Source organism: Arachis ipaensis, chromosome B10, assembly GCF_059453495.1.
Source record: "Arachis ipaensis isolate K30076 ecotype BB chromosome B10, ASM5945349v1, whole genome shotgun sequence".
Classification (NCBI taxonomy): Eukaryota; Viridiplantae; Streptophyta; class Magnoliopsida; order Fabales; family Fabaceae; genus Arachis; species Arachis ipaensis.
The window spans coordinates 134,667,490-134,691,519 of NC_142435.1; the positions used below are offsets into that span (position 1 = coordinate 134,667,490).

The window sequence follows — 24,030 nt, forward strand, 5'->3', positions numbered from 1 at the left end:
TTCGGTGCAATTTTTTTGTTTTCCCGGTTAAATTTCTTTTAATTTTGTTGCTGAAAATATAACTTATTTTTATGTCTTTTCATTTTTTAATTTTTCTCTTTCGTTCTTTATTCACAAATTGTATTCAGTTGAACGAAATCCATTGCAAGACTAGAACTTAGGTTGATAAGTTAAAGTTAGGTGAGGGCACGTGGTGGTAGGTCCTTTGGGCTCAATTATCTGCTATTGCTTTACATAATTACATGGAGTCCTTCACGGACCGTGATAATTGTGTGGAATGACTCATCCTAACTTCATATGTGAGTGTGAAGTGTGAACCTCTGTTTTTTCCTTCCAATTATTTGAATTTAATTTCTTAATTAGCTGTTTTGCAAATGGATAATTCTAGATTATTTCTTCTCTTAATTGATCATCTTATAGATTGAGTATTGGATATATAATATAATAAGCAGCATTTAAAAACTAAGCTCTTTTATTGATATAACATCAAATGATCCAATAGGTGGCTTTTGAATTAGCTCTGTGGCTTCTTTAGAAGAGAAGGAAAGAAAAAAAAGTAAAAGTTAAAAACTAAAAATTGCTCTCTTTTTTTTGGTGATTTCTAAAAGCTTATTAGCAAGATTAAGATGCCTTGCCCTTTTGTCTCAATCAGATAATTCCTCCTTACTAGTTAGTTTCTGCCAATCAATCTAACTCTTACAACAGAAAAAAAGCAGGGAAAAAAATAAAAATAAATAAATAAGTAAATAAATAAATCTGATCTTTTGTGCTACTTCATCTTTTGTGCTGACAAATATCTCAGTTCCAGTATCCACAGAAGTCCATATTCTTTTGGCAGGAGCTGTTCCAGGATCCTATACCAACATAAATTAAAACATGCCCATTATTCATTTTTCTATGATGTAACAAAACACAAACTCAAATAACATTTCTGAATAAGAGTCTCTTATAGTTTTCTTTTCGTGTTCAAGATAGATTGTTCTGTATCTCTTCAAAGCTGAAGCCTGTGAGTTATTTAGTCGTTGTACCTTTGTTTCTGATTTTCTTGTCTCAGTTTTGAATCTTTGCTGTGAATAGGGCCTATTGAGATGAACTTTGGTGTGTAAGCTTCCTCGTTCAACTTGAACATGTTACAACTTTAGTCGCTGTACCTCTGTTCTGTTGCAACTTTTTTACTGGTATTCCCTTTTATTCTGTATTTTTTTAAGTCAAGACATTAATTACTATTATGTTAGGAGTGATAATTAGTTACTTTGTTTTGGTTGGTTGATCTGCATTTTGTATTTTTATTTTCTGTTCTTATTTTTTAAGTTTGACTTATAGAATATGTTTAAAATCAATGAGTATTTTTTACTATGTATGTGACTTAGGCTTTTTTACTATGTATGTTTAAAATCAATGATCTTAGGCTTTTTTGACACAGGCGTTTCTCTTATTACTGCTGTAAACACTGCCCTTTTCCCATCTACTAGTTTGATTATTTGCTATGAACATGATTCTCTATCTTTCTTTCTAATTGTGAATTATAATTACTTGATTAATTAACTATTTCCTTTGCTACCTGCTCTTATCAGCTGTCTCTTAACTAGAGTTTTGAGTTACTTCTATTTACTTATGCGAAGCAGTGATATTGGCTACCATCTATGTACTCGGATTTATTGACAAAAGATAAAATCAGCTGAGAGATTTCATAGTCTCTTTTTTATAAATCATACACCAACCTGGACTTCTGTGTATAACAAGAATAGTTTACTAGTAGGGCTATTCTGTGTAAATATTTTCGTATTTGTACTTTATCATCCACCACAATGCCATGCTGCAGCTTGAATTATTACATATCTTTGCCAACTTAGAATTTTGCTTCAATGTGTGATAGGCAAGGTTTACATAAAGTTGGGTGTGGAGATTTCTGCTGATGTTGAACTTGTAGAACCATTACAAAAATCCTGTATATGGCGACAAGCTAGAGGTTCAGCTACTGAAATTTCTGGAATTGATGATGGTCTAGGATCCATAGACAAGGTTTTTTCTTTGCCAATTGTAGCATTCTTTGGTGAAGTAGTCTAGTTCTGCAGTTGCCAAAATTTATGTGTTGAACTCTTGGTGCAGGCTAGTGTTGCACAACAGTGGTACGATGAACTGGATGATCTTGCCGCTCCTAAACCCGAAACAGAAATGGTTGTTGAAGATGATAATCTGAATAACAATTTGGTTGTTGACGATAAGAAAATTTGCATCAACTGTTGTGTTTGCAATAGCCTTGGAACAAGTGAGGTATGCATATTTGTTTTTGACCATGGCTTTTTCTCATGTCATTTACTGATTAGAATAGTATACAAGAGATGGTAACATAATTGATGTGCCTTATTCTGTTATTAGTCCAAGTTGTTCTCTTCTGTGGCTGTCTTGAATTAATTTTCTCATTAATCTTGTAAGTTGAGGTATAACTTTCTTCATTATATACATCATTAGGTATATTTCTCAGTCCAACCACTTCACTATTCTTTATAGACTTCCTTTCTGGTGCTTATTTATTCGTTAAATCATGCTTAAGTATGAAATATTTTCCATCTTTACTCTAGATGCATTTAACTTGATATATCTATCATTTTTGTTTCTCTTCTTGATAAGCTCACCTATGTTTGTGCTAGTTTTAGTACATTAGTAACTTGAAGTAGATTGCTAAGATTTATTTTGAATTGGGTCAGAAGTTTTACCACAATTTCTCTTAGGTTTAGTCCCTATTATAGTTATATCTATAAAGTATTGGTTATTTACCTTTGCAAAGCGATAATGTGTAGTCTGTTTCAATTATAAAATGAGTGTTTGTGCATTATGAGAGTCTATATTAATCCTATATCCTCTTCGCACTATTGCTCCTTTCCATATCCATATGCTAATTTACACATGAAGGTAATCCATAAATTTTAGGATAAATTACATTGATTTTATATTTGTGTTGACTTGTTATGCCTTTGTTTATTTCCTCCTTAGAGGAGAGGTTACTGTTAGATTTAAAAAATATATTAGAAGTGTATATGTCAGTGTATATGATATCATGTATTATAACTGAAAGACTAGGAGAGTTAATTGCTTACTTGAATTTCAATTATTTGCTTATTATTTACTTTCTTTCCTTATTTTTTCGTAATTGGAAAAAACATATGAAAAACTATATCGTATTAAAGTAAAAAACTTTAATAATTTTTTATTTTATTGATCCTCCACTTGTTTATTTTCATGTGTATAAAATCAGTATCTTTTTTTTTTAAATTTGTCAATATTATAAATATTTATATTTAAAAATAACAATACACCAAATTTATTTTTCATCAGGTTTTTTACTAATTAGAGAACTATCACTTCATTTATTAAATAAAAATACCAATACACCAAATTATTCTCTTTATTAATTATTATGTTCTGCTATTTGAGTTTAATTTGCAGAGGAGGCTCGGTACTGCTATTAATTATTCTCTTTCATTTTTTATTTTTATTTTACAAATTAAACTCACTCATGGATTTAATTTCTGGTTTTATTAGGCATTTGCTTGGATTTCTTCTATTTCTGGGATTAAAGTGGGTACTGGTTTTTCTCTCACCAGTTTCTTATTATTGCTTTTGAACAAGCGCTTGTTGAGGTAAGATAATAATTATATCCTATTTTGTTTTAAATATGTTAGAAGTCTATTATAGCTTTGTAGTTTATTATGTTAGAAATCCCATATATATTTAGTAGTACACATGTCTAGTAATTATTTTTCCCTACTTGAAGTTTAACTAGCAACAATGGATAAATCTTGGATTGCTAAGCCACGAAACTCAGATGAATATATAGTTGGTCTAGAAAACTTCTTGGATTTTGCATTTCAACATGGAGCAATTGGGAATAGTAAGATAATATGTCCGTGTCCAAGTTGTGGGTTTCGCAAATGGCATGCTCGAAAAGATGTTAGAGATCATTTACTTTACAAACCATTCCCTAAGAATTATGTTGTATGGAACTTTCATGGCGAGAAAGAAGTAACCGAATTCTCAATAAGTGCACATGTCATGCGCGGGACATTGGTAACTGAACATCCCCTAGATAACATGGTAAATGATGCTTTCGGGATACATATGGATCAGGAGAGTGGTGAAGATTCAAGCATGGAAGATTTTGTAAACGATGAGCCAACAGAAAATCACAGAGACTTTGATGAGTTTCTCAAGGAAGGCAATCAAAAGCTACAGGAAGGAAACGACTTCACAAAGCTAGAATTTATAGTCAAATTGTATCATATTAAAGTCTTGTGTGGACTAAGTGACAAGGCCATTACCATGATACTTGAGTTGGTGAGGGATGCTTTTAGTTGTGTGAATTTGCCTACGACTTTTGATCAGGCAAAGAAACTAATTCAAAAACTAAGTCTTGACTATGTTAAGATAGATGCTTGCCCCAATGATTATATGTTGTTCGAGGATGAAGACCCAAACAACATCCAACAAACATGCAGTCATTGTGGTGCTTCTAGGTGGAATTCTAAGAAGAAGAATACATTGGTAAGCATTGGTAAGTGAAAATTCATATTTTATAAAGTATACATTGTATATTGGTTAACTAAATAATCTTGACTGATACTTTTTATTTATTTCAGAGTGTGAATCCAGATAATCCATACGAAATGTCAACTGATATAAAGTTTCTTGCACGAGGTCCAATGATGAATGCAAGGAGATTTTCTGTTTATGACATCAATGGGTATAGATTTCGAACTTTGACTAGAGAATTTGGTCTTAAGACACAAAATAGTGGAGTATTCTTAGTCTCTAACACACCCTGCATTGCAAGTATTGCTGATAGAAATATGAGACAAGCAAATTTGCCTTATTATGGCAAGTTAGAAGATATAATTGAACTTAACTACCATGGACAATTTTCTGTTGTTCTTTTTAAATGCAAATGGGCTGACACTACTAGGGACAGAGGCTATAAAAAGGACCATTGGAATTTCAATTGTGTCAATTTTGATAGATTAATTCACACGGGTGAGCGTGAGGAACATGAACCTTATATTGAAGCATCTCAAGCACAAATGGTGTATTATGTTGATGATATGGTAAATAAAGGGTGGAGTATTGCTGTGCATGTCAAGCCAAGGGATATGTATGACATGGGTCAAGGAAATGAAGATATAGTGTACGAAAATGAGCCGTATCAAGAGCAAGAACTTGAACAATTATTTGACCCCAATAATGAGTACATCCAATTAGCTACCAATTTATTAGATAGCGATGCTATTGAAGATAATGTAGCTGCTAACTTGGCAAGGGATATGTTTGAATGAAAGTTTGTACAAAATTTTACCAAAGGTAACGTTTTATGCTTTTTATTTATTATGTGCTTGACATTTTACCAAAGGTTGATGATGTTATTAATTAATAATATTTATTTATTGGAGTAGATTTCATATGGAAAGACAACCACTAATAATAATTAGTAGAGGCAGAGCTTTGTACTGAAGTTGAAATTGTTACCAGAGGTATTATTATCACTATTACCCTTTTTAATTAATAGTATTTGTTGCTGTTGAGATTTTTCTGTGTGCTGCATGCATTTGTTATTTAATTTGAGTTGCTTATTGGGACTTGGATGAACCCTTGTGTTGGATCAATGGCTGCTGAAAATGAGACGAGTGTTAATTGCAAGAGGGCTACATGCAAGATGGGTAGCAGCATCATTGCTGCATGTTGAAGGTTGTATTTTCAAAATGTTTATTGCAATTATTGTTATTTTTTTAGCAAAGTCCATCTTGAAAACAGTAGTTAATAAATCAAACAAGCTTCTTTATTTTTTGGAGTGATTTTAGGGATTTAAATACTTGATTTTGATGCACTAAACTAAATTAAAAACTGATTGAAAATGTGAACAGCTATTGATTCCAATTATGTGACTGTTTTTGTAGATATACTCGATGGCTCATGGACCATGACTATCACTATTAGTCGCTATGCCCAAAAAGAAAAAGGCATAAATTACAGGCTTGTGGATGGTGCTAATTCTATGCTATTGTTTTTATATATTAGATGGTGCTACTTCTATGCTACTGATTTTATTTTAAGGCTTTTATGTAATTAGATGATATTGAAATATTAAAGTTGTATTATTTTACTTTTTAAAGAAAAAAAATAATAGTTATGTAGAACAATATCATATGGAATTGTGTTTGGAACTATTGACATTGAGAATATTTTTATATATAGAGTTATATCTTATATTGAGAAATTGTGTTATAAAAGATTTAGTTTTTAAATTTTGATACTAAAAAATAAATTTCTAATTTGAGAGTATATGAATGAGATAAGATTAATGAATGATTTGTAATTAAAAATAAACAATTAATTACAGGATTTGTGGAGGTTTGAAAATCACACAAAATAGTTAATTCTTGTTAAATTAAAAAATCAATTTGTGGGGTTTTAAACTGCTAGAAAAGTGATTTAAAACCGTCACAAAAGTCCAATATAAAACCCCCACTAAACACTCACAAAACCCCCACTGAATAAATTGTGGAGGTTTTTAAAAACTCCCACAAAAGACCTCGTGGCACCTCAAATTTTGGGGGTTTTACCCTACAAACCATTTGGTGGGGGTTATAAACCTCCACAAATAAGAAAAAAAACCTCCACAAATAAACAAAAATCTTGTAGTGAAAAAGCCCCTTTATCCCCAACTCATGGCAGCAGCAGTGATAATTCCAACCTAACCGGGACAGAGACAGCAGCACCAACTATGATCACACTTGCAGCAACCATTTCGACATTTCCGGCAGAACATAGCAGTGCTAAAACAAAGACATTGGCTACCGTAATTAAAATTAGAATATAACAGGGAAACAAAATGCTAAATAGAACAAGAGTGGAAGCGTTACAAGGTTACAAATGGGAGGTTCGGTGTTAGAACGAAGGGGATGGCACAGCAGCTTGTCTTCTCCGGTGACAAGCTTCAGCTATGACGATTCCAAAAACACAATAGAGCCAGGAACATCAGAAACAAATACAAGATTGTTACAAAGTAAATAGGGTTCAGAGATAGTGGTTCTAGTAACTAGGACACGACTAACTTACCATGAACGACGGCAGCAACCAAGATTTCCGGCAACAACAGCGATAGAGGAACGACTCCTCCTCTGCTGCGTCACTCTCTCATGCGCATCCGTTTCTCCCTTTCTGTGACCACATCGATGGGGACCTCATTTCCCTATTCGGCCCCCCCAGCGGCGACTCTCTCAATGGCAGCAGCAGCAAACCCCTGATGGCAATGGGAATAAGGTGCGACAGTGATAAAGGCTCGACGAAGGCAGTGAGGCGCAATGGTGCAGGTTAGCATCTTCTCTTCGCGTCTCACCCTCAGTGAACGACAACGGCGACGGGGCGTGGCTCGACGGCGGCTCTTCCCTCTCCTTCGTGGGTCATGTTCACCTCTCCCTTTCTTCTCTGCAACGGCAGCTCACCAGCGGCACCAAGCTACATGGCGCTGTTCCTTCCCCTCTCTTCTTCTCCCTCGTCCTCTGTCTCCCTTTCCTTCTTTCTTCTCTTCTGTCTCCCCCTCAAGCTTCCGGTTTCCTTTCTTTCCCTTTCTTCTGCTCTGTGTGCGTGCGTTTTTCATTAGGTTATGGTTAAGGATTTGTAAAATTAGGGATTTATTTGGGAATTTAAAGTTAGGGTAAAATTCATATGAGTAATATAATAATTTTATAAAATATTTGAGACAGAATAATAATTTAAGATTCAAATATAATACTATAAAGATTACTTTTAAAATGCATAAAATTTTATCTATCAATTTATTAATGAGTTCAAATAATTATTTCTAATTTAAATTACAAAATGAATATATTAATCACATTTTATAAAATACGGTTAGGGTATTGAAATTTGGGAAATAGGGTTTTTATTCAATTTAGGAATTTAGGGCTAAGAATAAAAAATTTTATAAAAGAATAAAGATAAATATAAATAGATATTTTGATAACATTAAAGGGTAGAATAATTTTAAAATTAAATGTACTCTATTAAAAATATTTAAGAACATTATTTATCAACATATTATTAAGTTCAATTAATTATTTTTTAATTTAAAAAAATAAATATATTAATCAAATTTCATATGGTATAGTTTAAATTTAAAATATCAATTATCTAATTAAATCAAATACCCTTTTATTATTTTTCCATCACCAGAATTTTAATTTCAATTTATATGAAATAACTAATTATAAATAAGAATTGTACATAAATATTTTAAATTATAAAACAAATATAATTATTTTTATATGTATTTTTTTAATTTGTATAATTATTTAAATAATATTAGAAAATTATTGTTTGATAAACAATTGTTGTAATGGTTATAAAACTGCTCTTTAAAATAGTCAAAGAGAACGGTTTTATTTTGTTGCTATAACGTAATGAAAAATTAAACTTCAAGAGCAACACTGTAAAAATCGTTGTCTAAGACCATCTAATAGAACGGTTTTAAAGTGTAGCATTTTGACAACGGTTTTTATGTGTTTCTTTTGTGCAATTATTTAAACAACAATAAAAAACCGTTGCTTAAAAATAAATCATGGTAACGGTTATAAAACCGTTCTTTAAAATAGTCAAAGAGAACGGTTTTAATTTGTTACTATAAAATAATGAAAAATTGAATTTAACAGTAACACTACAAAAAATCGTTGCCTAAAACTATCTAAGAGAACGGTTTTAAGGCGTTGCAAAATTTAGCGTTGCTAAAGGCCATATTTGTTGTAGTATGCGAAAACGGTGCTGGAACGACGCGCCTGCATGGCCAAACTGAAAGTTGTGCTAGAACCATGCGGGTGGGATGCTAGGCGCACAACCCAATCCACGCGTGCGCCTCACTGACGCGTACGCATCATTTGCATTTTGGGCCACCCACGCATAAGCGTGAACGACGCGCACATGTCGTATGATAATGCTGCCATCCCTGGTACATAAACCAGAGAGTTGTGATGGAATGATGCCAGCTTCGTGCGTCTAGCACGAACACTTATCACGCGTACGCGTGACCAAGGCTTACGCGTCCTATCCTCTTTTCTACTTCCCACGCGTATGCATCACCTTCTTCTTTTGCACCCCATGCGTACGCGTGAGCGACGCGTGCGCGTCGTATCCCCGCGCTGTTCCATTCCCCATTTCTCTCTTCTCTCTTCTTTCTTCACTTCTTTCCTACTTCTTCTTCTTTCTTTCTTCCTTTCTTCTTCTTCCCTCCTCCCATTTCTTTTCTCCCTTTCTTACTTTCTTCTTCTCCCACTTTTCAAAATTTCACTTCTCATTTTTCTTATCTTTCTTTTCTTTTGCTTATTACATTTGTATACTTGCATTCATTGCATTTTAACTTTGTTATTTGTTCCCCTTTTCTTTTCTATATTTGTTATTTTAACATTAGTTTTGAATTTTCTTACTCAACTGTTGAATATTTCTTGCATTATTTTGGTGCTTTGTGACTTATTTTATATTGTTGGGTGATATTATTTATAGGTCAATGCTAATCTTTTATGATACTTGTATTCCTTATGCATTGATATGAACTTATGTTGTCCTTCAAGACCCATTGTCTCTCCCTCATTGTTGCAATTCTTGCACCATTGATATGCCCTTTGATTATATTATTTTCTCACTTACTTGTTGTAGCTACCATGTAGTGAGAATCCCACTTTTATTTGGCATTAGCCCCACCTATATTTTATCTGTTTTCATATCTTTGTTTGTGGGCTATTCTTCTTCCTTTTTCTCTCCTTTTAGGTTGGCCACCCTGAAGGGATAGGAAAAGCTTCTACATGGGGATACACACAAGTTCCTCTGCACAATCTTTTGAAGGAGCCCAGCAGTTGTAGCTCGCTACCCTAATCCACCTTGCTCATCTTTGCATGCACCAAGGACGGTGCAATCTTTAAGTGTGGGGAGGTCGAGGACCGATTTCCGTGAGTAACTACTTCCTTTTTCAACACCAATTCTTAAACTTGCAGGTGTAGTTAGTTGCTTGCATTTAGGTATTACTTGGTTGAAGTGATGATTTCCTTTCCAAGAAACTATTTTAGGGCACTTTACTAATTTAAATTAAAATCTTTAAACTTGTTTGAAGAAATTTAATTTGGAACATGGTTTTAGAGCTCGAACACACAAACCTAATGAGAATTTGGGCTTATTTGATTGTTTGCATTTTATCAACCAATATTTTGTTTCAGTGTGTGTTGTTCTCTCTAAGATTGTGATCTTTGTCTTACTTGATTCTATATTTCCATTTCTTGATGAATGAATGCATTTATATGATTGAAGTCCTTGTTTCACTAAGCTCACATACTCATATGGCCTTATCCTTTTCATCATCCTTTGCAAACTAATGTTGAGCCTATTTTACCCCATTTGTTCTTTATTTTAGCACATCACTAACACTAAGTGAAAAATAATGAATGTCCTTAATTTGAATTCTTGGTTAGCTTAGACTAGTGAGAGTGTTCATGAATTAAGTGTGGGAAAATTGGGTTTGGAGAATATCTAGTTTAGGAATTGGGTATTGTATATTTTTGTAAAAATGTGAAAAAAATAGTTGAACACATATTCTTACATTCAATACCTTAATCATATGCATGGATTTCTCATATATATGTTATCCACCACATATGAAAAACAAAAAAAGGAGAAAAAAAAGACAATAATAAAAAAAGGGACAAAATGCCCCAAAGTAAATGGTGGTAACAATGCATATGTACTCTCAAATTTGGGATGCATGAATAGATGGTAAAAGATAGTTAATGGATTGTTAGATTTTGTATTTTTATTACATGGATTGTCTTAGGTTAGGTGGAAAGTTTAGGTTAATTAAGGATTCGAATTTTATTCTACTTAACCAAATACAATCCTACCTTGACCCTAATCCCATTACAACCCTTAAAAGACCTCTTGATATGTGTATTCGTGCATTAAATTTTTATTGATTAGTAGAAGAAGAGCAAGCTTTAGAAAGCAAGATTAGTAGAGAATTGAGAGAATTGACCCTCAACACTAGAATGATTAGAGTGTATACACTTCCGGTGAGGGTTTGATGCTCGATTATTTGTTCCCTGCTTTCACGAGCTTTCTTCTTGCAAGTTTATTCGTACTTCATTTTGTGATTTGAATTAGTGAAATCCAGATCATATTTGTTCTTGAAAGATTTATTTACTCTTAACCAAGTAGGTAAAGGCATTTAGCATGTAGTTGCATTCATATAAATAAGTTGCATTGCATAAGTCCTACCATTTTTTCTTCACTCTTTTGGATCCCTTGAGCTTAGCATGAGGACATGCTAATGTTTAAGTGTGGGAAGATTTGTTGAGCCACTTTTTTATGGTTTATTTTGTACTGAATTGAGTGGATTTTGTCAATTATTCTCACACTTATTCATGTAAATTACATGTTTTTAAGTTTCCTTCCTAATTTTGTTCTATGATTAAAAACATGCTTCCTAAGTCTTAATATCGCTAATTTTTAATCCTCTTTTATTATCATTCGATACCGTGATTGGTGTGTTAAGTATTTTCAGGGTTTATTGACGTTAGGATTTTTACCAGTAAAGAGATTCATAGAAACAGTTGCGTTGTAGATATAGTCTCTAAACCGACAAAAATCCCTTCGTACAAACATTTTGGTTGTCACAAGTAACAACCCCTTTTAAAATTGTTAACCGAGTATTCAAACCTCGGGTCATCTTCTCAAGGAACTGCGAGGAGGTATGTTCTTATTATTGGCTCTAAAGGTTGTAATCGGGGTTTAGAAGATGAGAAGCAAGTAATTTGGATGACAAGTAAAGTAAATGGCAATTAAAATAAATAAATACTGTAAAGCAGACTTTTGGCAAGGTAAGAGAAATTAGAGGTCCAACTTAGTTATCTCTCTCAATTATAATGAAAGTTGAATCTAAATTCCACTTGGTCAACCCTTACCAAAGCAAAGGAGATTCAAGGGACTAATTAAATTGACCTCTGAATCCTATTTATTTCCTAAGAAAAGGTTGGGATTACTTAAGTTCAGCTCAATTAGCAAGATAACGATTATCAGTTATGTTGAGTTTAATAACTGTTGAGTTACTAAATTCTTAACCAGGACCAAAAGGGGAAAAAGTAAAATTGCTGGAATAATAAAAATGTCCTTAGATGGGAAGCAATGGTAACTTAAATCAAAGAGAACAATCATAAACTGAAAATACCTCAATTATTATTAATTCAAATAACAGTCTGCAACATGGAAGAAATTCATAAATTCACTGATCAATTCAAGTGCTGGAATAAATAAAAGTAAAAGGAAGCTAAAACAAAGAAACGTAAAACCTGGATTGAGAGTCACTCTTAAAACAAGAAGAAATCCTAAATCCTAAGAGAGAGAGAAAGAAGATCTCCCTCTCAACTAAATCTAAATCATTGAAAAATAAAATATATGCGAGCTCTCCTTTGAATGGGTGCATTCCCACACTTTATAACCTCTGGTCTATGCTGTCTGTACTTAGATCTGGGCCAAAAAAGGCTTCAGAATTTGCTGGGGGCGTATTCTGTAAATTCTGATACGTGGCCTCTGTCACGCGTCCGCGTGGGTCACGCGGTCGCGTCATTCGGAGCTTTTTCTTGCCACGCGGTCGCGTCATTCATGCGATCGCGTCATGTGCGTTCTGCTTAAGGCGGCGGTCACGTCGGTCATGCGGCCGCGTCGCTGCTGATTCGTGCTTGGCACGCGATCGCTTCGTCCATGCGGTCGCGTGGATACCAGTTTTCTTAAAGCTCCGTTTTACCTTCTCCTTCCTATTTTGTATGTTTCCTTTCCCATCCTTTAAGTCATTCTGCCTTAGAAAATCTGAAACTACTCAACACACTAATCACGGCATCGAATGGAAATAAAGGTAATTAAAATAATTAATTTTTAAAGCTTAGGAAACATGTTTTTCACAATATGACATAATAAGGAAGGGAAAGTAAAACCATGCAATTAATGTGAATAAGTAGGTGAAGGATTGTATAAATCACTCAAATTAAGCACAAAAGAACTCACGAAATATGGGTTTATCATTTATAGGGCAGGAATGGCTTAGATGATGGAAAGAAAGCATGCAAAAGTGGAAGGAACACAAGAAATTAAAGTTTTGAGGAGCTGGTGTCCACGCACACGCATGGCTGACGCGTACGCGTGACTGAGCCAATGTCCAAATGACGCGTACGCGTGGCTGACGCCTACGCGTGGCCAGTGCTGAGTTTAATCGACGCGTACGCGTGACTGACGCGTACGGGTGACAAGCGTCACGTGCCTCAATTACGAGAAAACGCTGGGGGCAATTTCTGGGCTACTTTTGACCCAGTTTTAGGTTCGAAAATGAAGACAAGAGGCTACAGAGTTGGACATTCATTCACTTTTCATTCATCCACATTTTTAGGGTTTAGATGTAGAATTCTAGAGAGAGGCTCTCTCTTCTCTCTAGGCTTTAGAGTTTCTTCTTTCAATTTCTTCTTAGATTTAGATTTAATTCTTACTTTCATTTACATTTCCTTGCAACCTATTGTTCCTGAACCTTTGTCCTTTAATTCTACTTGTTATTTCCTTCACTTTGTTGCATTTATGTTATGCACTGTTGCTACTCTTGATATTTATTAATGCAATTTATATCTTCATGTTATTATTGCTTTATTTAGTTGTTATTGTTCATTTCTTGCAATTGTTAGTCTCAGATTTTATTATTTCTTGTTAGTTTTCTATGTTTTTATTTTGTGCCTTCCAAGTGTTTGATAAAATACTTGGTTGGGTTTTAAATTAGATTTTTATGTTCTTGGCTTTGATTGATGATTTGGAGACTCTTGAATTGTCAAAATCTCTTGTTGATTGGTAATTGAAGATTGCCAGTTAGCTTGAATTTCACTAAATCTAGTCTCTCACTAGTAGTTGACTAGGACTTGTGAACTCAAGTTGATTGCACACACTTGACTTTCCTTCATTGGTTAGAGGTTAACTAAGCGAAGGCAATTTACATTTACCATCACAATTGACAACGATAATGAGAATAGGAATTCCAATTGTCAATCCTTACTAGGACTTTTCTTAGTTATTAGTTTATTTTCTTGTCATTTTACTTTCTTGTTTCTTATTACAAAACCCAAAAATAAACTTTTCCATAGCCAATAATAAAATACACTTCCTTGCAATTCCTTTGAGAGACGATCCGAGGTTTAAATACTTCGGTTAATTTTATTGGGTTTGCTTAAGTGACAAACAATTTAAACGTTGACCGAGGATAATTTGTTGGTTTAGAACTATTCTTGCAATGCGATATTTTTGTGAAATTCTTTACCGACAATTTTCTTCCGTCAAGGATCTCTGTTTCCGTTGAGTGTTCCAGGTATTTAGGTTCCTGGCTGGTCATTATTGATGTTGTTTGTTGGGTTCATCTATTTTAAATGTTGTTCTAGTGTTGTTCAGAGTTCATGAAATTTTTATTGTTAATTTGGTAATGAATAGAATTTTTGTTGAGGTTCTGTTCTTCGACTGTGCGAGTATTAGGTAGCTGAATTTTTGTGAAATTGTTAATGTGAATACTGATTATGATTTTAGTTCATGTTTGTTGGTCGTCATGATTGGGCAATTTGTTCAACTGTTTGTGAGGCGCTGTTGTGTGGCCTGTGTTTGTTAGGTTGTTGTTTTTATTCCCGGCTATTAAGTTGAATAATTAGTTGGATCCGACCTAATGGTTTTCATGTTGTTGACGTGTTCATATGATCAGTTAATGTTGCTGGGTTGCTCTTTGTTGATGTTGTGATTGTTAATATGTGAAATTGATTCGATTTACTTTTTTTTAACAACCTTGGTTTAATGGGAGAATAGTTGAAAATGTTTCAATTTCTTTCTGTCTGGGGTAGTGAGTACTTAATTTGCACACAACTAGGGGGTACTTGGTTTAGGGTATCATTTTAGGCCAATGACTAATTTTACAGTTTGTAAGCAAATGCTGTTCCTCTGGGACCACAACCTGCTAGGTAGTAGATATTCAGTCAATCCATCAATTCCCTTGCTTCCTGACTTCACCGTGTGTTATCCCTGCAGAATGAATACCTGGATTTAGCACCTAAAGATAGTAGAAGGTTTCAGCAAAGTAAAATCTCCCTAACAATTTAAAAAAAGAAAAAATAGATAAAAGTACACCCAGATTTTCACACGGAATACAGATGTACTCCTAAATTTTGTAATGAGTCATTTGTATACACCAAAATATAACTCCGTTGTCAATTCTACCCTTCCGTGGCCTGAGTAATTTTTCCGGCGGTAGTAGAGGCCAGGTAGTACGGTATTGTGTGATGTGACCAATTTGGGGTGACACAGTGGAAAATAGAATTATTACATTATTAAATTTGTTGAAATAAATATAAGAAAAGGGCATTATGGAACCACTGTTCATCCTCTTTCTTCTCCAATTTCTTCGCACCCTAAGAACCCTTACACAGGTGAAAAAAAAAATTCTTCCTTCATTCTCTTCATTTTCCTCTGTACATCTTCTTCCTGTCTGTCATAATAGGGGTTTGTAAACTCTAATGTATCAAAATGTCACACTCTCAACGAAGGAAGAATATACCTTATGCTTGTGCCAGTGGTTGTGGTGGCTCGTCTTCTGCACCAAAAAATAGGAAGAAGAAGAAGCTCGACTACAACAATGGCAGGTGTTTGCATAGACTTGACGCAGTGGTACTTGAGCTTGCTACAGAGTGAAACCCTGGAAGATTGTTTCTTCGTTGTTCGTTGATGTGAATTCTGATTTTGTTTTGGATGACAAATGCTTTGAATCTTATGTGAAATGGTTGAAATTATCGTCGGATTCATGATGTAGAATATTGAATTGAAGTGTGATGATTTCATTTAGACTGATGAAGTTATTTAGGCTGGAAGAGATTGTGGGATTCAGGAGCAGAGTGAAAAAAGTAAATGGAGGTCTGTAGAAGAAAGCAACTGGAAGGTAGAAGAAGAAACGAAGAAGATGTTACAGACAATTGATGGGATTAATCAAGAGTTGAAGAGCATTAGAAAATGGATGCAATATGTATGCTTAGGGATAAGTATATGTATTCTATGGTGTTTTATTAACACATCTCATCAGTAATTGTAATTTCCTCTAAGTAGAAGGCTGTGTTGTCACTTTTATTTCCATCAATATGTGAATACAAATGGTTGTTTCAAGGTTATTAATACAAATGGTTGTTCCAATTTTATTTCTAGTACAATTCCTGTGCAACAAAACAACTGAAGAGCTAATTCATTATGAACAATAAGTAAGCATAACTATCATAATCTGTCATTAAAAACAAACTGAAACACAAGTCATGAAGCCAGAGGCTTAAATAGCAAACTACAATTCAAACTTGCAAAATAGTAAACATGTCTATGCCTATAGACATCAAAACAAAGGTCTATATCAAAACATTAATTGGCTAAATCCAAACCACTAAAGTGCATGTCTAAATTACAATACCATAACCATAAGTAAGCCCTAAATAATAACAACAATTTTCTAAACTCTAATCACAAAGCTGAAGGTCAAAATGAGAACACCAAGTAATTTTTCTTTGGTTTCTAATCTTTTCTTCTAGCATCTCAGTAACCCACACCCTATTTGAAGACTTGTTATTATGTCTTCTAGCACAGACGTCCTGATCCACAAACATCTTCACTTGATAACTCCTCGGTTCGTTTGACCTAGAACAGTAAATGTTTCAGGGACAATTCTCATCCCAACAAATCGCCTTACATTTGGTAGGCTCCACCCTGCTGAACTTGATGCTTCTTCCCATTTGAATATTGTACTTCCTCACGGATCTCTTAAACTCATCCATGGTAGCAAACTCCATCCCAAGCTCCAGATGAACTTGGCCAAATGGTGTTGTTGGATTTTTCTGAGGTCACACCCCTTGTTCACTATCATAATCATCCTCACAATCGGATGATATTGGACTGTGTAAATCTTCATCTTCATACTGATAGTAGTCAGGGTCGGAGTCACTATCGTCATCTGAATCAGACAGGCTCCAAACAAGGAACAAAGATCTTTGGTGCCTCATTCTTTTCTCCTTGCACAAACCTTTGACTAGTCGGTGTTGGCCTCTTATACAATATTTTTCTGTTCTTCTGACTGTTTTTAGATTGTTGGGTGGGCACTTCATTCTGACTTTCTTGCTGGGAACCATTAGGAGGTGGGACTTCTGCTTCACGTTGCTACTGGGTCATGTTTCAGTTGGCGTTTGGGATTTCGGGTTGTGGCATTGGTTGGGTTGTAGGAGCAGGATTGGGAGATGCTAGCTTCTGAGTTTGATTGCAACTTTGGCTGGTTTTATTTTCCTTATTTGCATTCTTAACATCTAACTTCTTTTTAGGGGTAGGTTTTTTGTGGATTGCCATCTTACTTCTTCTTCTTGGGATTTCTTGTGGTGTAGGTTGTTCAACAGTATCAAGAGTTGAGTTTGGCTCATCATCTACAACATCTACCACTTCAACTTTCTTAGGTAAATCAACAACATGATCCCAATAATCATGGCATATTCTCCCATTTTCAATACCAAATTCATACATTCGGACTACACCACTGTCAAGCCTAATTAAATGCAAACCATTGGATATCTCATTCTCGGTCCAGTAAAAATCTTTGAATGGACATACCCCAAATCCTTAAATAACTCCACCATGAAAAATGTATTCAAAGTTTTCACATTCACCCTAGGAATCACAGCAACCTCACCTCCAACATATTTCAGAACTCCATTCAAGTTTCTCTTAAATCTTCCCTTGTGATGATACACAAAAGTTATATGATTTGCCATCTGTTTATCGAAAAACTCTCAATCTAACAATAGAATAACCAAATTGATGCAAGTAGTTTGGGCACAAATTGATGTATTTTCATACCATAACACAAATACATGTGAAGGAAGGAAGCATTATCTTTGATTGCGTTTGATTCTGAACTCTCATCCTTCGCACAAGCCTGCGTGTGGACTTCCACGCTTCTTGCCCTACCACTTTTGCCTTCAAAATGTAACGAAAGCGACGAACTGCAACGAACGTAACTGTGAAGTGCTCAAAAATTCACTATGTTTACTCTCTATTAGGACATATTTTCATTCAATAATGACATATGAAAACAAAGATAATGAAGAGAGTTGTAAGATTTTTTCATTTTTTTTTGTAAAAATTCAATAAATTTAATAATGTAATAATTCTATTTTTTATTGTGTCACTCTAAATTGACCACATCACACAATATCGTGTCACTTAGTCTCCACCACCATCAAAAAAATTATTCGGACCACGAAAGAATAAAATTGATAATAAAATTTTATTTTAATGTGTATAAATGACTCATTAAAAAATTTAAAAATATATTTTATATTCCGTATAAAAATTTAGATATACTTTTATCTATTTTTCTTAAAAAAAAAATAGTATATTAACATGTAAAGGAACATTATTGTGTATGAGTGCGAGCGTGCTGTGCATTTCTTTAAAGGACGGTGGGCCCAGGTGGGTGTCCTTATTAGGAATAGACCCTTCATCTACTGCCCTAAGGACTAGGGTACCCTAGCACTTAGCAACGAGTAATGAGTAATGACGCACACGAGATGGTGATATCGGCCCTCCAATAACACAAACAAAAAGCAACTTAAGCAAGTGGGAATTGGGAAATTAAAGCTTGTGCTTTTCAAATTCCATAAATTATTATTATTATTATTATTATTATTATTATTATACTCACGACTGTGATACGTAGGTATAGGGCTATCCTAAACCCTACTAAAACGCTTATGTCCATTTGTGCATGCAATGTCTCTTGGTCAACCATGTGAGTGAGTTGGTCCAAGTGAGTATTAAGGGTACCTCAATTTGGAAACGGCATTTGAATCATCTAACCCTACTACTACATGGGTAATGATACTAGGAGATATTTATAACTAAATTAGTTATTTAGTCAATAAGATTTATAGGTAGTAGTAGCTAGAGAGTAGTGTACTTGAATTTAATTTTTGTTTTTAATTAAGTGTTGAGAGTTTCTGTTCTAAATACAGAAAATTAAAAAAAAATTAAAATTCAAAATCAATTATCTTTCGCATTGAATGGTTTATAAATAAACAAAAAAAATAATTATCCTATTTAATAGTAAATTTTTGAAACCCTTAAAGATGTATATAATATTAATTTAGTCTATTAAAAATCACGAAGAAATGTCACTTTTATATTTTGAAAGATTTTTAAATCATATTCTCTTCTTTTTATTTATAAAATTTATACTTTTCTAAGTTTCTCCTCTTCTATAAAATTAAAATAACCTATTCTTTATTTAGTCCTCTTGAGAAAATACATTCAATATAATTATATATATTAGTAATAATGACTTAGTTAATTCAAATAATAATAACTTCAAATATTTTAATTTGTTACAAAATATTTAATTTAAAACTTTTTATATATTTTATGATTAATGATAAAATATTAAAAATAAATACAGTAATTACATTAATAATAAAAATATATTTAACTTGTTATAAAAATATATTTAAATTTTTTATTTATTTCATTATTAATGATCACATATTAAAAATAAATAAATTTGATTACATTAATTATAAATATATTTATATATTGTTATTCTTATTTGAATTAATCAACTAATTATCATTAATTTATATATAATTATAATTATAATGATTATTCAAGAATATTTTGGTTAAAAAGGCTAAAGAACATATTATTTTAGTCTTGCAACAAAGAAGAGTTAATATTTTATAAATAAAAAGAAGAAAGTATTATGTAAACATTTAAAAAAAAGTGTTATTTTTAAAAAAAAAATATGAGTTCATATAGATGTCTTATGTATTTTTTAATGATCAAAATGATACTAAAGGTACTTTTCAAGAAATAAATTGATGTGACAAATCCTCTAAGAAGTGAATTCATGACATCTGTATTATTTATTAATTAAATTGATACAAATTAAAAGATTGATCAAATTCTAAACTGATTTGATGTCATATGTATCTTAATTAAGAGATCAAATTACTATTTTAGTTTCAATTACTTCTTAAGGTATTAAACGTAGTTAAATAGGCTCATTTTTTTATATTATAAATCTTTGTGTGATATTCAATGATATTTTAGTGGTATTGTGTTTTATCTTACTATGAATTTGTTTTGATATCTTGAAAGGAACAAAAGGCTGAGTTTTTTAAATATTGTGAAAAGGTGTATTTCTTTTTAATATTTTTCATTAGATGAGTTTAATATTGTTATGGAAGAAAAAGAATTTTTTGTCAGAAGATACAAAACAGTAGAGACGTTTTGTACATGATTTAAATTTTTTAATAAATAAAACCAAAACGGCACTACCGTTTTGTTAGAAATAAATAATTAAAAATATAAGCAGTTGCCGTTTTGTCTAGGAGGCAAACTTTTTTTAATTTAAAAATAGAAAACGGCAATGTCGTTTTATGTTGAAACAAATTTTATTGTTGAGAATGGTCAGTGGTGACATTTAGTACAAGTATGAATAAAAAAATTTAAAATTAGCTATATAATGTATGCTAGTGTTATGCAAGAAACACCTTGAGTAGAGTAGAAAGTGAACAACATAAAGTTATTTGTCTTCAAATTTCTAGAGAGGTTAGAACTCTTTCTTCTTTAACAGTTGAATTTGTTCTTACTTTTTTAGCTACTGAAGTTGTTCTTCATTCTTTAGTAGTTGAAGTTGTTCTACATCCGTTGAGTGAAATAAGTTGTGGGTAAATGTAACAAGTGTATAAAATGGGGAGTTATGTTAGTTTAAGAATATATTTCAATGGTCAGATTTTGTATGATACACATGAGGGTATGAGTTTTTTGTGTGAGAATCCATGTGTTATTATTGTTCCTCTTTCAATAACATATGAAGGACTTAAGAGTGTACTCTGTCAGAGTGTAGGTCAGCAAGTCCTTAAGAGAGTGACCAATATTTTATTTAGGCAGCCTATGTTAGTATTTGGTGGTTTCGTTCAATTTCAAGTAATGCACTTGGCTGATGAAGCTAGTATATAAGGAATGTTTTCGACCTACCATCAAACTAGAGCACGAGCCTCACTTATTGAGTTATATGTTGAGTTCGATGAAATTGAAGATATTGATTTTCTGGAACCCAATATAGACTGGATGGGTTATAATACCGAAAGTGATGAAGAGTTTGAAGGTAATTATGAAGTTGTTGGTCTAACTGAAGATGTAAAAGAAGATGATATATCAGTTGAGGGAGATGTAGCAGATATTGCTAATGCACTAGTGAATCAACATTCATCGGGAGAGTCATCGTTTATGCATACTTTGAATCTTAATGCCATGCATGTTCCAGAATTTTCTGAATATGTAAATAGAGGTAATTTTTTTTATTATTATTATTGTTATTGTTAGGAATATTTGAATTATTATTAATATTGTTACGTTGTTATTATAGTTATTATTATTACTAATTATTATTAGTCTTTTTATGAAACGGAGGTTATTATTATTATTATTATTATTATTATTATTATTATGCGTTACAAGAATTATTTGAATTATTATTAGTATTGGTACGTTATTGATATTATAATTAACACTAATTATTATAAATATTATTATTAGTATTATTATCTAACGGAGGTTATAGAAATTATTATTATTATTATTATTATTATTATTATTATTATTATTATTATTATTATTATTATTTTGTTTTATCATTTGTGCAGTTTCTACTATTGTCGTAGATGGTGAATTCGTCGTTGGAATGGAGTTTAATTCCAGAGAAACTGTGATTGCAGCAGTTAAAGAGTATACCATTTAGAGGGGTGTCGATTATAGGGTGTATGAATCTGAACCGACAACATTTTATGCTAAATGCGCACATTACGGAATAAGTTGTGATTAGCTTATCAGAGTTAGTCTTATAAAAAGACAGTATTGTTGGGTGATAAGGAGGTATAACGGTAGTCACACGTGCATCAGATCTACCATCTCTCAAGATCATGCCAAACTGGACTCTGGTCCAATTGCAGAAGCGATAAAATCATTGGTTGAAGTCGACCCATTTCTGAAGGTGAAATCTGTAATTGCTGAAGTGCAGTCGAAGTTCAACTATACAATAAGTTATCGCAAAGCATGGTTGGCCAAGCAAAAAGTAGTTGAGAAAATATTTGGTGGGTGGGAAGCTTCTTATGAAGCTTTGCCGACATGGTTTGAAGCAATGGTTGCAAAAGAACCATCAGCAGCTATTGAGTACAAAACTGCATATGCTTACCGAGGGGATGAGTTGGTTGAGGATCTCAGGATTTTGATGCGAGTATTTTGGGCTTTCTATCCTTGTATTAAAGCATTCAGAAGCTGCAAGCCGTTGGTACAGGTAGACGGCATACACTTGTATGAAAAATATAAAAGGGGCTCTCTTGGTTGCAGTATCACAAGATGGAAATGGGAATATTGTGCCTCTTGCATTTGGCATAGTCGAGGGTGAGACCGCCGATGCTTGGCACTTTTTTCTTAGCCATCTACGAACGCATGTAGTTAATCGAGATGGTGTTGGTCTTATCTCTGATCAACACAAGTCCATTATCTCAGCTGTAGGTCATAGTGATTGAGCATGGTAATATTCGAGGGCTATTCACATGTTTTGCATCAGGCACATAGCTTCTAACTTCTTGAGAAGGTTCAAAGCGCCAGAAATGCAGAAGCTAATTGTCAACATAGGTAAATAAATTATTTACATTTTATGCAGTTTGTGGCCGACGGTGAAAAGTTAACAACAAACTGATGGTATTATCTGGATTCCGTTGTTCTCTTATGGCAGGCTATTCTAGAACAGTCCGTAAATTCAACATGCGTTACGAGAGATATTGTGAGCGGGGTGTGGCTTACAAGCAGTGGCTCGACAATATTCCTCGGTCACAATATGCCTTGGCATATGATGAGGGACATCGCTGGGGACACATGCCCACTAACCTAGTAGAGTGCATTAACGGAGTTTTGAAAGGAGCACGTAATCTTCCTGTGACAGCCCTTGTCAAGGAAACTTTTATAGACTTAATGCCTTGTTCACAAGGAAGAGGGTCGAGGCCGAGGCTCGTATAAGTGCAGGTCATCTATTCTCCGAGTATGCAACTGAGAAAATCCAGTCTAATCAAACGGCATCAGGAAATATCCAAGTTAATTTATTTGATAGGCAGAACGAAATTTTTGAAGTACAGGAGATGCCCAGCGGTTTAGAGTTTGCAATAAATCTGCGTCTAAGACATTGCGATTGTGGTGAATTTCAGGTCGATCGAATTCTTTGTCGCCATGTATTTGCCTGTTGTGCAAACCAGCGCCTAGATTGGAAGCAGTATGTGCATGAGGTATATACAATGACAGAGATTCGAAAGGTGTACAGAACCCAATTCAGGCCACTAGAAAATCCAACAACATGGCCTGTGTATCAAGGACCACGACTAGTACCAAATCCTTACCTCAGGCAAGTGGCCAAAGGTCGTACTAAAAAAACATGCTTCTTGAATGAAATGGATGTGCGTGATTTACGTGGTCCTAGACGTTGTAGACTTTGTGGTGGTGAGGGTCACAGCCGAAGTAGATGCCCGCATCGTGGAGGAGCTAGTGCTAGTGGTTTGGCTCCGAATGAGTAGTTGTCAACTTGGCTAATTTTTTATTGTCCCCATTTATATTATTTACTCTTGTATTCAGTTGTATCCATTTAAGTCAGTTGCTCTTATTTTTAGTTGTATCAATGTAATTGATTTAATCTCTTTTTTAGTGTTGTCCATTTAACTTGTTTAGGTGATATTCAGTTGAAGTTTGGTTCTTTCAAGTCACATTTCACACAATTTAATAGTTAAACTCTTACATTTTAAAAAAAATTCGGACATAACCTCTTCTAAAAATGGACTTAACCACCCTTTAGGGTTCTTTCAATCTCAACAATTC

At 33.5% G+C, this 24,030-nt stretch overlaps 3 protein-coding genes across 3 annotated transcripts; all 3 read left to right on the forward strand.

Moving 5' to 3' along the window:
• Positions 1-876: 876 nt before the first annotated feature.
• On the forward strand, positions 877-6,265 carry LOC107623408 (uncharacterized). The gene is made up of 7 exons (XM_088493868.1): positions 877-902; positions 1,108-1,178; positions 1,877-2,022; positions 2,110-2,274; positions 3,448-3,641; positions 5,445-5,522; positions 5,946-6,265. Exons 1-5 carry the CDS (start codon positions 877-879, stop codon positions 3,541-3,543), a joined length of 504 nt encoding a protein of 167 aa, XP_088349994.1. The 3' UTR covers positions 3,544-3,641; positions 5,445-5,522; positions 5,946-6,265.
• On the forward strand, positions 3,790-5,327 carry LOC148581805 (uncharacterized). Its single transcript, XM_088494474.1, has 2 exons — positions 3,790-4,542; positions 4,638-5,327. The coding sequence occupies exons 1-2, from the start codon at positions 3,790-3,792 to the stop codon at positions 5,325-5,327; spliced, it is 1,443 nt and encodes a 480-aa protein (XP_088350600.1).
• Positions 6,266-21,126: 14,861 nt separating the features above from the next.
• On the forward strand, positions 21,127-23,732 carry LOC148581806 (uncharacterized). Its single transcript, XM_088493870.1, has 7 exons — positions 21,127-21,454; positions 21,810-21,891; positions 22,039-22,421; positions 22,513-22,585; positions 22,736-22,803; positions 22,904-23,178; positions 23,370-23,732. The coding sequence occupies exons 1-7, from the start codon at positions 21,127-21,129 to the stop codon at positions 23,730-23,732; spliced, it is 1,572 nt and encodes a 523-aa protein (XP_088349996.1).
• Positions 23,733-24,030: the final 298 nt, after the last annotated feature.